Below are 13,755 nucleotides of genomic sequence, written 5' to 3'. Positions count from 1 at the left end.
CCCCGAGTCTCTTTTCGCGCCAGCTCTACCTGGAGGAAGCCCACTGTCTTTCGGCTGACAAGACCTCCCGACTCCCACCCAGGGTGGCGTGGGAGGCCCCTCCTGCCTCGCCATCGTCGCGTGGGCCGCCCCCATCCCAGTGCGTAATGAACGCCTGGCCTTGTCTTTCTCCTCCAGGGAGGGCCCAACACAGAGCAAAACAAACGCAAACCGTGCATTTAAATGCTTGCAGGATGACTGCAGGAGTTAGTACACGGTTCACGCTCTGCCACTTGTGTGACCTCGAGCAGACTAATTATCTGGCTCAGCAGGGCGCGATGGCTCACGCCGGTGATCCCACTTTGGGAGGTCGAGGCGGGAGGACTGCTTGAGGCTAGGACTTCGAGACCAGCCTCGTGGGCAACATTAGTGAGACCCGTGTCTCTAAAAAAAACCCACACAACTAATTATCTGGCTCGTGGGTTTGTTGTAAAGAGTAAATGGATGAATGTATAACACTGCTTAGAATAATCCCTGGAATATTGTAAAAACAACAAATTTGGCTTATTTCCCTTTAAGAGACAGGGTCTCGCTGTGTTGCCCAGGCTAGTCTCAAACTCCTGGTCTCAAACGATCATCCTATCTCAGTCTCCCAAAGTGTTGGGATTATAGGCGTGAGCCCCCGCACCTAGCCAAACTTTGACTTAGGTTCGTCATTTTCACAGCGGCCGCTGTACATCATCGCCCTTTTAAGGAACCCTCCCACGCCCGCCCCCCAAGAGGAAGTGGCCGCCCAGAGCTCCGGAAGTGACCTCAGAGCCCCTCAGACATGGCAGCGGAGGATTCTTCCGGAAGCGGTCACAGGCATCTCCGTGACGCAGAATGAGTTAGCGCGTCCCTTGGGGTTTCCATGGTGCCGACCTCAGCCCTAAGTCTCGCCGCTTCCTCTCCCGCCCGAGCGACGGGAACGGGAAGGCCAGCGGCGGGTCCCACCCGCGACGTCGACGCCGCTCGGGGAGGGGCCGGGCGAGTCGGTGGCGCTCTAGGCGAGCTCGTTGGCATCTCTATGGTGCCGAGCCCGCCCGGGTGCCGCTCCCGCGCGTCCGGGCGGCCGTTGCCCATTTAATCGACGGAGGGTGGTGCCGAGGAGGTCCCGCGAGAGCTGCGGGGGGCGGGGGGCGGTGCCGAAGCTGGGGGCCCGTGGCGGATGGAGCCCGCGATGGAGCCGGAGACTCTGGAGGCGCGAATCAGTGAGTGTCCGGGAGGGGCGCGGGCCGGACCGGAACCGGAACCGGGGGCACGAGGCGGGCCCCTTCCCGGCGGGGCGTGGACGGGGCGCCCCCTCCTCACGCCCCGCCCCCGGCCCGGGAGGGGCGGTGCCCCAAGTCAGCCCCCTGCCCGATCTTGGGCTGCAGGAAGACCCCACCAGCTGCGCGGCCGTGCGGTGGGATCTGGCGCCGCCCACCCGCTCGATACCTGGGGCTCGGCCTCGGACGGGAGGGGCCGCGTCCAGAACCCCCGGACGAAGAGAGCAGCCTCCAACCCCCAGGCCCAGACTTGGAGGAGCTGCCCTCCAGGTCATCCTTGGGAAGGAGCAAACGAGCGTCCCAGAGATGCATCTCAGACCCGGAGGGAGGGACTCTGCTGTCCCCAGGCCCGGGTCCTCCACGCTGGCATTCCTTGAGCCTGTCGCTGCTCGGGTCTGCTCATTCCCCTGTCCGGGAATGGAGGACCCACTGGCCCACCCAGTCCTCTCTCCGGCCACACAGTGAGAAAGCACAGATCCTGCAGGCTTGGGAGGATCTGGTCTCAGACTGCAGAAGTAATTCCAGTTCCCATCGGTCCCCTGAGCCCAGCCCCTCAGACTCCGCAGCTCCATCCAAGACTCCTTTCCCAGTCTTGCTGCGCTTCCTCCAAAGGCCTCTGCGCCCCTTGCCTTGCTTCTCCTCTGATACACTTCCTTCTGCTCAGATTTCTGAGCCCCCAAACGCTACACCTGCGCTCCCTGTCCCACAGTGCTGATGGTCCTTGGCTGTCACAACCCCACTCCTGGACTGTGCCCTGAAAGCCGTGGCTGGCTTCTCCCTGGTCCAGTGACTGCTGTATCCTGAAACTTTAACTCCCGTTGGGGCCCATCTGTGCCAGAGCCTCCAGGCAGCCTCTGGGTCTGTCCTCAGCGCAGTCCCTTGGCCCCTGGGCAGCAGGCAGCTGTGTGGAATGGTTTGGGATGGTGACCCAGCCCCTTTTAAGCCAGTCTTGAGCAGAATTAACCCTGAGGTTGACCCCAGAACCACACCATCTCCAGGGGGGTTTCACAGTCAGCCTGGCCAGGAGAGGGGGTGGAAGGAGGTGCTCGGCAGCCATGGCTATTCCTGAATGCCACAAGTGTCCATCTAGGTCTCAGGAGCAACTTGAGGGGAAGGGCGGGGCCCTGGCTGTTGATCTCAGCGGAGCTGCAGGTCTCACACTCAGGTCATACGAAACAGTCTCAGGTTGGCAACAATGGAGATTTTCAGAGTCCAGAAACAAGCATGGCACCAGAGTTTGGCTGGACCCTGATAAATGGGGCTGAGATTGCCTTCTCTTTTCTTCCTCTTTGTCCTGGCAAGATTATAAGATCTTCCCTTGCAGAGGTTAGAGGTAAAGGTTAGCTTCGGAGAGGTAAATGATGATTTTGTCACCACTGTGGAGTGACAGGGTGGAGTCATACCCAGTTGTGAAACACCTCCCCTTTCCCCAGGTGTTCTCTTCTGCTGCCTGCCTGCCAGGGCAGGTTTCCCCCTGGGAGAGCTAAGGGAGTGGGGGTCAGGAGCCCGGGAGGGTGGCTAGATCTTCTTGGCCCCAGGGAGGCAGGGGAGAAAGCTGATGTCTCGTGATGCCAGTGCTTCCTTCTCGCTGGCTTCTGACTCAGGAACAGTCTCGAATCAGCTTCTCTGTCCTCATTCCAACTCACATGACTTTGACCCTTCAAGGGACTTCCTTTTTTAGGGTCATCAGTGAGCAGTGACATTCTAACTCCAGAGAGGTGTTCCCCAGCCATTGGCCACGCTAGGGACTGGGATGCAGAGCAGACAGTTACCCTCACCATGGGGTGGGGATGGGGGGGTCCATATTTGTGGTCGCCCCAGGTAACGAGCAGGGGCTTCATTTCTCTGAGGGACTGGTGGGAGTCCTGTGAGGCTCCTGGAGCAGAGATTTGTACCCAGGGAGAAAGTACTTCATTCCAACCTCTGCTCCGCTGCAACCCCTCCAAGAGCCCTCCGAGAGAGCACGCCAACATTCTGCATTTTCCCTGCTCTGCTTGTCTTTCTGACACTTCGCAACTGTGTGCAGTGTTCTGTGGTGGTTCATCTGATTGTTTCTCTTGCTGGGCCCTGAGCTTCAGGGGAGGGTGGGGATTTTGTCTTGTGCACTGAAGGAGCGCCAACACCATGAGTTGAATAATGGCTCCCAGGTACTGGGATCCCAGGGCTTCAGGCCGTGCCACAGTGTGGGTCCCCAGTGGGCAGACGCCACATGCTGGGTCCCCAGCTTCCTGTCCATAGATTCTTCTTGCTCCACCTGCTGGGCTGGGTCATTCCACACCCCCCGCTCAGTGCTCAGGCCTGGGCAGAACTGACTGGGAAAGGATGATGCTTGGAGATGGACTGTGGAGCAGTGATGCTCTGGCTGCCCCCACGGCTTTCCCATGCATAAAGTATTTTGTCATCCACAATTCATTTCAACTTCACAAATGAGGGCATGGACATTCAGGGGAGTATGTGACCTGCTGGATTGCTGTGTAACCAACATTGGGGGTCACAGGGTTGACTCCACTCTTGTTGACCACCCCCTGTAGACGGTTTGCTCTTGGCCACTACCCGCTCCTGGATTAAGACTTCCCCAGCACCTCACCACTGCCTGCCTGCAGCTGACCCCTCATTCATTCATTCATTTGCCAAGCGGAGGCAGACATGGACACAAGTGGCTGGGATGTAGAGCCATGCAGGCCTGGGGACACAGAAGAGAGAACTGACCCAGCGCTGCCACCCTGGACAGGAGTGGAGAGTTAGGGAGGACTGCCTGGAGGAGGAGATAGCTGAGCCACTTCCAGGGGAGAAGGGCTCTCTGATCCCATCATGATGGTAAACCCACAGTCCTCACCAGGCCCTCTGTACTCTTGACTTGTGCTGTTACCCATATCTTTTCTCCTCACGCAGCCCTTGAGCTGGTCAGAGGTGAGCTTCCCCCATCCTGGGTAATTCCTAATCCCTGCTTGAGTGTTGCCTCTTCCAGTCAGCCTCCCCTTGCCCCAGGCTGCACTGAATCCCCTCCTCTGGGTTCCGCAGCTCCTTGCCTCCCTCTGTCACACTTTGCTGAGAACCTGGCTTCCTTGGCCCACTTCCTGGCTGCACAGCTCCTGGAGGGTGTTTTCCCCCTTACCTCTGGGTCTCCTGGAGTGTAGATTCCATGAGAAGTGTGGGGCCATTGTTCTCAGGAGCAGAATCAGAGGAGGTACGGTTGGCGTGACACGGGTACAGCTGCAGGTCTCTTTGGTGGGAAGCCAAAGGGAGCCAGCAGACACGTGCTCATCTGCCCATTTACCCAATCAGAACATCAGTGCTCAGGTCGTGAGGCTGCCTGGGCAGAAGTCCAGGGCAAGTCTTGCCCACGTGCTTGGTCGCACACCCTCCCCCAACTGACCACACCAGTTGCCAGAGTGAGTGGGAGAGCAGGGATCCCTCCGCCAGGCCAGCTCACCCCATTTCCTCTACAGACAGAGCCACGAACCCCCTGAACAAGGAGCTGAACTGGGCCAGCATCAACAGCTTCTGTGAGCAGCTCAACGAGGACTTCGAGGGGTAGGTGGCTGCCCCTGCTTGCTTGCACACTCAGCAGGATCCAGACCTGGCCTCAGCAGAACAGCCTGAGTGGATCGAGACCCAGTGTCCATTCTTTTTTGTTTTGTTTTGTTTTTTTTGGAGTTGGAGTCTCACTCTGTCGCCCAGACTGGAGTGCAGTGGCCGCTCCCAGCCACTGCAGCCTCGACCTGCTGGGCTCCGGCGCTCCTTCCGCCTCAGCCTTCCAAGCAGCTGGAATTACAGGCATGCGCTACCACGCCCAGCTGATTTTTTGATTTATTATAGAGATGAGGTCTCGCTGCCCAGGCGGGTCTCGAACCCGCGGGCTCAGGCAATCCACTCACCTCAGCCTCCCAAAGGCGCGGGATTACAGGCTGAGCCACCGAACCCGGCTCAGTGTCCATTCTTGATGCACTCACAAGCTAATGATACAAGTGGGTGCTTGGTACTAAGTGCTGCTTGTGTGTCACCCTTGTGTGTGGGCCTTGCTGGATCTATTTTACAGGTGAAGAAATCAAGGCCCAAGGGACTCAGCGACCTGTCCCAAGATCTCACAGAGACCTAATGGCAGTGCTGAGTTTGACCAAACCTGGACCTGCCTGACCTGCAGCCAGTGCTTTATTGGGAATGGCCCCCCAGGGAGCACTGTATCCCCCCCACCTGGGGGAACAGCCTACATTAGAATCACCTGGAGTGTGCTCAGAAATGCACATTCTCAGCTGGGTGCAGTGGGACCTCTAGTCCCAGCTACTCAGGAGGCTGAGGTGGGAGGATTGCTTTAGCTCAGGTGTTCAAGGTCAGCCAGAGCATATAGTGAGACCTCCATCTCTTAGGGAAAAAAAAATTTTTTTAAATAAAAGAAATGCACATTCTTGGGCTGCACTCAGACTTGACTGTCTGGTGGGGGCGTTGAGAGTGGACCTTTTTTTTTTTTTGAGTTGGAGTCTCACTCCAGCGCCAACCTGCTGGGCTCCGGCGATCCTTCCGCCTCAGCCTTCCAAGTAGCCAGGCGCGTGCTACCACACCTGCTAATTTTTAAATTTACTGTAGAGACGAGGTCTCACCATGTTGCCCAGGCTGGTCTCGAACCCGCAGGCTCAGGCAGTCCTCTCGCCTCGGCCTCCCGAACGGCTGGGATTGCAGACTTGAGCTACCGCACCCGGCCGAGAGCAGACCTTCTTAGCAGGCTTCGCAGGCGATGCTGAAGTCTGGGGACCACAGCTCCGTGTGCCCCTCCTCCACTCCACCTCCCTTGGTATAGGCACTCCACTGGGAAGGCTGGGCAGTGTGATGTGTGTTCTTTGGAGTCAGGCTGCTTGGATGTGAATCCCCTCCCATCTTGAGCTGAGGAACCTTGGGCGAGTCATTGATTACCTCTGAGAAGGGGAATGATGGTGCTGCCCACCTCAGAAGTTGTGAAGGTTCTCCTCCTTGCCTCATGAAGCTCACTACGCAGGAGGGTGCATGGGAGGCGCTGCACACATTATCAGTGCTCAGGACAGACTAGTTGTTATTGTCACTAGTGACAGATCTTTTATGATCTGGTAGATGATGTCACCACTTCCATCAGGAAGCTGCCTTGATTTCCCCAGCAGAATGTCCATAGCCACCATGAGTTCCAGGGAATGTCTGTGCATCCTCATGGCACGTGGTTATGTTCTGCTCCTGGACCAGCTTCTTGAAGGCTGCAGCCATCTCTCCATACTTGTCTCTGTGGCAAGCCAAGGACACAGCATGTCATGGTTACAGTAAAGCCAGCTGAGGGCCGAGCACTTGCCTCTTGAAGGTCTGCGCCTACAGTCCCCACCTGGCCTGACCTGGCCTGCCCTGCCACAATCCCAGGCCCCGTCTGATCTGGAGAGGGAGCTAGACCTTTGCATACATCTGCAGAAGCCACAGAGAGCTGAAGTCCCAGCAGGCTAGCATAGTGACCCTCCCTGGAGTGACTGGACCTGTGGCAATTCTGCCTCTGTGTTGTTCTCCCACCCAGGCCTCCACTTGCCACCCGGCTGCTGGCTCACAAGATCCAGTCCCCGCAGGAGTGGGAGGCGATCCAGGCCCTGACGGTGAGGAGAGGGGAGGGAGGAGGCCCTGAGATGGCACCAGGGAGGCCAAAATCCTCTTGTGGTTCCATGAGGCTCTCCCTAGAGCCCTAGGGAGTTGTGCCAAGATGGCCCAGGGTGGAGGGCTAGGCCCAGCCCTGATGTTCCCACTGGGCTGGGCTCCTGCCTCTTGGTTGGGGAAGTCCCCTGGTATCATCTCGCCCAGGACTCCCCACTCCAACTACTTGTCAGCTGCCCTTCCAGGAGGCCTGGTACACAAACTGAATCAGGGTCCCCCAGACCTGCCAAATCCAAACTCCTGCCACCAGGAGTCTGCATGTTTGTAACGTTCCCCAGGTGCATAGTAGGAGCCTGGCCAGCCTGTGATGGTCTTCAGACACAGGACAGCACTGTCCTTCCCACAGGGTGGGCTCAGGCCCGAGCAGAGGAGGATGGGTACACCGTCTGACCCTCGGTGGGGGCCCATGCCACCTATCATGGGACATAGTAATTATGTGTTTGTGTTCATGTGTTGTTTTTCTTTTTCCTCAAGTACATACCAATCTTGTGATTTCACAGATACAGCTTAGGATAAGGCCAATGTAGAAGGTACCTATTTAAGATTTTTTAGGAAAAAAAAGTAGTAAGAGAGTAATGCACGAGTGGTGCTCAGATATGTTCCAAGTTGTCGAGGGGCTACAGCACTGCCATAGGCTAGGCGTTGCCAGCAGTATAAGTCACCCCCCGGCCCCTGGGGTGAAGACCTGTCTCAGGGACCTTGTGCACCTCAGAATCCTCTGTCCTCATGGGTCAGTTCCCTCCCTTCTAATGCCCACCCTTGGGCTTCTGGACCCTGGCTAAGGCATGGAGGGGGAGGCTGCCACCCAGGCCCCCCTGGATTCTGCTCACCATCCCACCTCCTTGCCAGGTGCTGGAAACATGCATGAAGAGCTGTGGCAAGAGGTTCCATGATGAGGTGGGCAAGTTCCGCTTCCTCAACGAGCTCATCAAGGTCGTGTCTCCCAAGGTGGGTGCTCTAGAACCAACTGAGGCCTGCTCTGTCAGGCGTGGGTCGGGAAAGGAGGATGCCCGGATTTAGAATTGACTGCCCCTTTTCCTGGGGACCTCCCACTGGCATGCTGCCTCTGCCCCCATCAGAACTCAGTCCCCTCAGACAAACACAGATCTCTTCTTACAGTCCCCTTCACAGCTGGTTCTGGGAAGCTGGGGCTTCAGAGAAGCACTTCCAGGCCGACCAGGGATGGGCCAGCCATGAGGTGTCCCCGTGCTTAGAGAGAAGTGATTCCAGGCAACACCTACAGCTGGCAACAGCTTGCCCCACACCAGCTGCTCTGGCCCTAGACACTCCCTGTGGACCTGGCCACAGCACCCCACCTGGTCTCTGCTGGAAGGTCTCCCTATCCCCATCACACAAGAGTGGCCTCCTTGAACCTTGGCATCCAAGGATATGGACCTGAATGATGGAGCCTACTAGGCCCGGATGGACCCTGCCCCAGGTTTCTGGCCTCTGGGCTGAGGAGTCCTCCCATGAGCTAGAACATTTTTGATGTTCCTTGGGTGAGATCCCACCCCTTTGGCCCTGTGGGCCCTGTGTCTCAGCTCCCTACCCCCTGAGTGGTACTGTGGTGAGGGTGCAGACTGACTCAGGAGAGTACAGTGCCTGCTTGCAGCTGGCTCATGGAGACTTAACCTCAAGACTTCAGGAAGGAGAGGTTTGAGGCTGGCCAGGGAAGGGGCAGGTGTGAAACTGTGAGGCCTTGGGCTCCACTCACCATCTCCTAGCAGCAAACTGGGCTGGGGGAAGCGACTCCCACACCAGAGTCCCCTCCTAGGAGGAGAATGGGGAGCCAGATGGGTCATTCAGCAGCTCTGGTCACAGGACAGGTCTGGGCTGGGACTGAAATAAATAGGGCCAGGCAGCATCAGAGGCCTTCCCTCCCCTGGGTCCTACAGTATCTGGGCTCTCGCACGTCAGAGAAAGTAAAGAGCAAGATTTTGGAGCTCCTGTACAGCTGGACAGTTGGCCTTCCCGAGGAAGTGAAGATCGCAGAGGCCTACCAGATGCTAAAGAAGCAAGGTAGGCACCAGACGGTGGGGTGTGACCAGCACCTGCCCCGTCTCTGAGCTGGGGCTCCAGCAGCTGCAGGGGCTTTTGAGCCAGCAAGTCATGGGCCTGTCCTTTAACTTCTTGAGAACATTTGGCCAGTGGAGCCTTTTTGTATCTCTGCCTGAGACTAGCTTGGGCGGAGAGAGGGTGGGTTTGGGTCAAGCTTCCCCTCAGAGAGTAGCCTCAAAATATAGGTGCCCAAACCCTCTCCCCTACTCAATTTGACATGGTTGGTCAGGAGCAGGCCCTGGCCCCCCAGAGTCCAGAGCCAGCATGTGGGAGAAAGACTGACCTCCCGCTTCCATCCTACCCTTGCCTGCCCCTCGTCCCCCTGTTATCCCCTGCCCCTGGACCTGGAACCTATTGACAGCCTTGCTGACACCCGTCTACTCCAGGGATTGTAAAGTCTGACCCCAAGCTTCCAGATGACGCTACCTTTCCCCTTCCTCCTCCTCGGCCCAAGAATGTGATCTTCGAAGACGAGGAGAAATCCAAGGTGAGACTCCTAGGAGGCCCAAGTGGGAACTCCAGGGCCCAGCAGGAGGTCAGTGACTTCTGGCCCCTGACTGTCCTGGCCTCATCCTTTGGGGCAGGCTCTCACTGAGCATGGCCACTGGTGTGGGTGATGGACACTGTTTATTGATCACTTACTGCGTGATAAGTTCATCTTGTGTGGTTAATAAACACAGGAATGTGTCTGGTGTCTCTAGAGTTGGTTTGAGGATATTTCATAGGTTGATCAGGAGTTTGCATATCTTTATGTCTTTGATCCTTTCAGTAGTAATTCTAGGCTGGGCATGGTGGTGCATACCTGCAAATCCCAGCACTTTGGGAGGCTGAGGTGGAAAGAGCACCTGAGTCCAGGAGTTCGCAACCAGCCTGGGCAACAAAGTGAGACCTCATCTCTACAAAAAATTTTTTTAAGAATTAGCCTGGCATGGTACACCCCTGTAGTCCCAGCTACTCTGGAGGCTGAGGAGGGAGGATCACCTGAGCCCAGGAGGTCAAGGCTGTGGTGAGCCATGATCATGCTATTGCACTCTAGCCTGAGCAACGGAGTGAGACCCCCGACTCAAAATAAATGTAGTGATTTTACTGCTTTCTGTTAAAGAATCATGTACTTGGCAAGAAATTAAACAGTACAGAAAGAGAAAATATTAAAATAAGGATTAAAGCAAGGAGACACAAGTAAAAGCTCTTCTCTCCCCAGTCCCAGAGGGTAATCACTGTTGACGTTCTTATAGATCCTTCCAGAAAGGGTCTCAGAAAGCGATAATAATATAATGAGCACTGTTTGTTGAGAGCAGATCTCTGCCGGGCACTGTGGGAAGCACATTATATGCAGTGTCTCAGCTGTTCTCACAGCCACCCCATCAGGTGTCAGTAAATGTTTGCCATTTCACAGAGAGCTTAAGTGACTCACTCAGGTCCCCAGGAAATGGGGAGCCAGAATGTGACCCCTGTCTTCTGTCAGAGGGTGCAGGTGCTGCCCTCACAGTCTTGCCCCTCTGTCCCTGCAGATGCTGGCCCGCCTGCTGAAGAGCTCCCACCCTGAGGACCTCCGTGCTGCCAACAAGCTCATCAAAGAGATGGTGCAGGAGGTAAGGACCAGCCAAGCCCAGAGCACAGGGGGCAGGCAGAAGGGGATGCTGTGCCGGATGACGGCAGGGGGTGGGGTCTGCATATGCATGGAGCCCTGCAGGGATCAGGAAAGAGCTGTCACAGCAGAGAAGTTGAATGACACTGGGGAACCCGTGTGTGCAGGAAAGACTCCCAGCAGCCGGGGCTGACCTGCCCTGGATGGGCTGCTGTGAGGCTGGCTGCCTCTTCCACAAGAATGAGAAGTGAAGAAGGCCTTGTTGTATGTTTATAAAGTGTGTATGTAGCCAGGCTCGGTGGCTCAGCCTGTAATCCTGCGCCTTTGGGAGGCTGAGGTGAGTGGATTGCCTGAGCCCGCGGGTTCGAGACCCGCCTGGGCAGCGAGACCTCATCTCTACAATAAATAAAAAAATCAGCCAGGCGTGGTAGCGCGCACCTGTAATTCCGGCTACTTGGAAGGCTGAGGCGGAAGGATCGCCGGAGCCCAGCAGGTCAAGGCTGCGGTGGCCGGGAGCGGCCACTGCACTCCAGTCTGGGCGACAGAGTGAGACTCCAACTCAAAAAAAAAAAAAAAAAAATTAAAGGGTGTATGTAAGAGTGTATACCTATATACTGGGGTGCCAAAAAAATGGATACACATTTCAAGCGATGTTATCTATGTATTACTTTTAGTTTGCTGTAATCAGAAGTGTCTGGATGCTGATGGTAGCTGCTTTGAGCACCTTTTGTAATTGCAGAAGTCAAATGTGACTTGTATTTATCTTTTATTATCAGCATATAGAGTTTTTTCCTTTCTTAAAATGTGTAAAAAAACCCAAAAAAAATTAAATTAAAAAAGGGACCCTTCAGGTCCCCTCCCACTGCAGGAGCTTCTCTGTCCTCTCAACAAATTCTGCTTTCTCAAAAAAAAAAAAATGTGTATACTTTTTTTGGCACCTCTGTATATAAAGAGAACAGTAGATGTTTAATGTATAAGAACATATACATGTGTTGTGGGTGTCTGCTGAAACTTTTTATTGATAAAGGTAAGTCATCTCTTTTTTTTGTTTTTTTTAGTTGTAGTCTTACTCTGTCGCCCAGGCTGGAGTGCAGTGGCACGCTCACGGCCACCCCAGCGTTTACCTGCTGGGCTCAGTCGATCCTTCCGCCTCAGCTTTCCTTTTTTTTTTCTTTTGAGTTGGAGTCTCAATCCGTTACCCAGACTGAAGTGCAGTGCACACTCATGGCCACCGCAACCTCTACCTGCTGGGCTCAGGAGATCCTTCCGCCTCAGTCTTCCAAATAGCAGGTGCATGTCACCATGCCCAGCTTATTTTTGTGATTTATTGTAGAGACAAGGTCTCACCAAGTTGCCTAGGCTGGTCATGAACCCCCAGACTCAGGCAATCCTCTTACCTCGCCCTCCCAAAGTGCTGGGATTACAGGCTGAGCCACCGTGCCTGGCCAAGTCATCTTTTTTGATGATATGGGTTGCAGATCAGTAGTTAATGGCACAGATAAAAGACAAAACGGCCAGGCTCGGTGGCTCAGCCTGTAATCTCACGCTTTGAGAGGCTGCAGTGAGTGAATCGCCTGAGCCTGCAGGTTTGAGACCTGCCTGGGCAACTTGGCAAGACCTCATCTCTACAATAAATCAAAACATTAGCCGGGCGTGGTAGCGCGTGCCTGTAGTTCCAACTACTTGGAAGACTGAGGCGGAAGGATCGCCGGAGCCCAGCAGGTCGAGGCTTTGGTGGCCGGGAGCAGCCACTACACTCCAGTCTAGGCGACAGAGTGAGACTCCAATTCAGAAGAAAAAAAAAAAAGACAAAGCATCCCAATTTGGTGGTCCCCAGGCTTGGGGTTAACAACTCAGGTAGTGACAGCCACCATGGCAGGGGCCGCCAAGAGACATCCCTGGGGCAGAAGGAGGCCACCCCTGCCCACGAAGGAGCTGCCCTCCCAGCCACAGCCCAACGTAGCTGAATCATCAGGTATTTTTTTACTTTGAAGGTGATACAGAAATACAGAGTTTTGCATGAATTCTCCCAATTCACTAATGACAGCAGCCACTTCTAACTTTTTTTAAAAGGGTGGGCCCAGGGCCGGTGTAGTGGCTCACACCTGTTAATCCCAGCACTTTGGGAAGCCAAGATGGGAGAATCACTTGAGGCCAGGAGTTCGAGACCAGCCTGAGCAACAAAGTGAGACTGTCTTGAAGAAAAAAAAAAGTGTGGGCCCAATAGAACCTGCCTGCTCTTTCTCCCCAGGAGATGAGTCCAGTCAGTGGCAGACTGGCCCCGGGATAAGCTTGGATCTTGGACTTCCTGTGCCGAGGGCTCCTTTGGGTTTCCTGCAGCAGGCTCTGGTGAGGACGTGCTGTCCTGCCAGAGGTCCAGAGGGCAGAAATGTGGGATTGTCTCGAAGGGCCAGACTATGTGCTTGACGACAGCTAAGAGAATGTCAGGGGTGGTCCCTTTAAGAAGGGTGATTCTGTCAGGTGGCACAGCACATGCCTCCCTTTCACTCTGCATGGGAGGAACATGCACAGCAAGCCGAGGGGCAAGGAATCTGGGGTTACTTCCTACAGCAGCCTTGAAAGGTGTGGGCCCCCTGACCTGAGAGGGTCACCACACTCATTTCTAGTTGGACTTGGTGACCATGAAGTCACCTTTCACTATAAAATACAGAACCCCCTTTCAAGAGACAAAGAAGTTTAGTCACTTAGAACCACAGGTGCAGGTCTGGGGTCCTGGTCCCTCAGAAGCACCTGGCCAGAGTGTTGGAAGCCCAGATTTCTGGGCCATCCCTGGAGATTCTGGTGGGTTCTCACAAAGGCCTAAGTCCAGAGGGCTTCTTGGACCAGAGTGCGCTGTCCTGGGCGTGAGCAGGACATGAAGAACCCCACCTCAGCCTGAGCAACAAAGTGAGGCTGGGTCTGGTTCCACACCCAGCCAGCCCTCACCAGGACCCCCAGTGTGCACTCTCGAGTGGTGGGGCAGTGCCCACCACAGGCTGCTCAGGAGGCAGGCTCTCAGAGGCCCCTGCCAATGCTTCCCCAGGACCAGAAACGGATGGAGAAGATCTCGAAGCGGGTAAATGCCATCGAGGAGGTGAACAATAACGTAAAGCTGCTGACAGAGATGGTGATGAGCCACAGCCAGGGCGGCGCGGCGTCCGGCAGCCA

At 55.5% G+C, this 13,755-nt stretch overlaps 1 protein-coding gene across 4 annotated transcripts in view; it reads left to right on the top strand.

Annotated features, from left to right (window-relative positions):
• Positions 1 to 779: 779 nt before the first annotated feature.
• GGA1 (golgi associated, gamma adaptin ear containing, ARF binding protein 1) overlaps positions 780 to 13,755 on the top strand; it is a 21,961-nt gene continuing 8,985 nt past the window's right edge. For 3 of the 4 annotated variants that reach the window (XM_008067338.2, XM_021717233.1, XM_008067337.2), the window contains exons 1-8: positions 780 to 1,229; positions 4,736 to 4,820; positions 6,811 to 6,886; positions 7,791 to 7,889; positions 8,837 to 8,960; positions 9,386 to 9,486; positions 10,511 to 10,591; positions 13,631 to 13,751. In XM_008067338.2, the coding sequence (XP_008065529.1) occupies positions 1,187 to 1,229; positions 4,736 to 4,820; positions 6,811 to 6,886; positions 7,791 to 7,889; positions 8,837 to 8,960; positions 9,386 to 9,486; positions 10,511 to 10,591; positions 13,631 to 13,751 (730 nt within the window). In that variant the 5' untranslated portion in view covers positions 780 to 1,186. Of the gene's footprint in view, positions 1,230 to 4,735; positions 4,821 to 6,810; positions 6,903 to 7,767; positions 7,890 to 8,836; positions 8,961 to 9,385; positions 9,487 to 10,510; positions 10,592 to 13,630; positions 13,752 to 13,755 lie in introns of all 4 variants that reach the window. The other variant, XM_021717232.1, reaches the window with a different exon arrangement.

Source organism: Carlito syrichta, unplaced genomic scaffold (genome assembly GCF_000164805.1).
Source record: "Carlito syrichta isolate Samal-C Ts95f unplaced genomic scaffold, Tarsius_syrichta-2.0.1 Scaffold309481, whole genome shotgun sequence".
NCBI classification, from domain to species: domain Eukaryota; kingdom Metazoa; phylum Chordata; class Mammalia; order Primates; family Tarsiidae; genus Carlito; species Carlito syrichta.
This window is presented reverse-complemented; position numbering and strand designations above follow the sequence as displayed.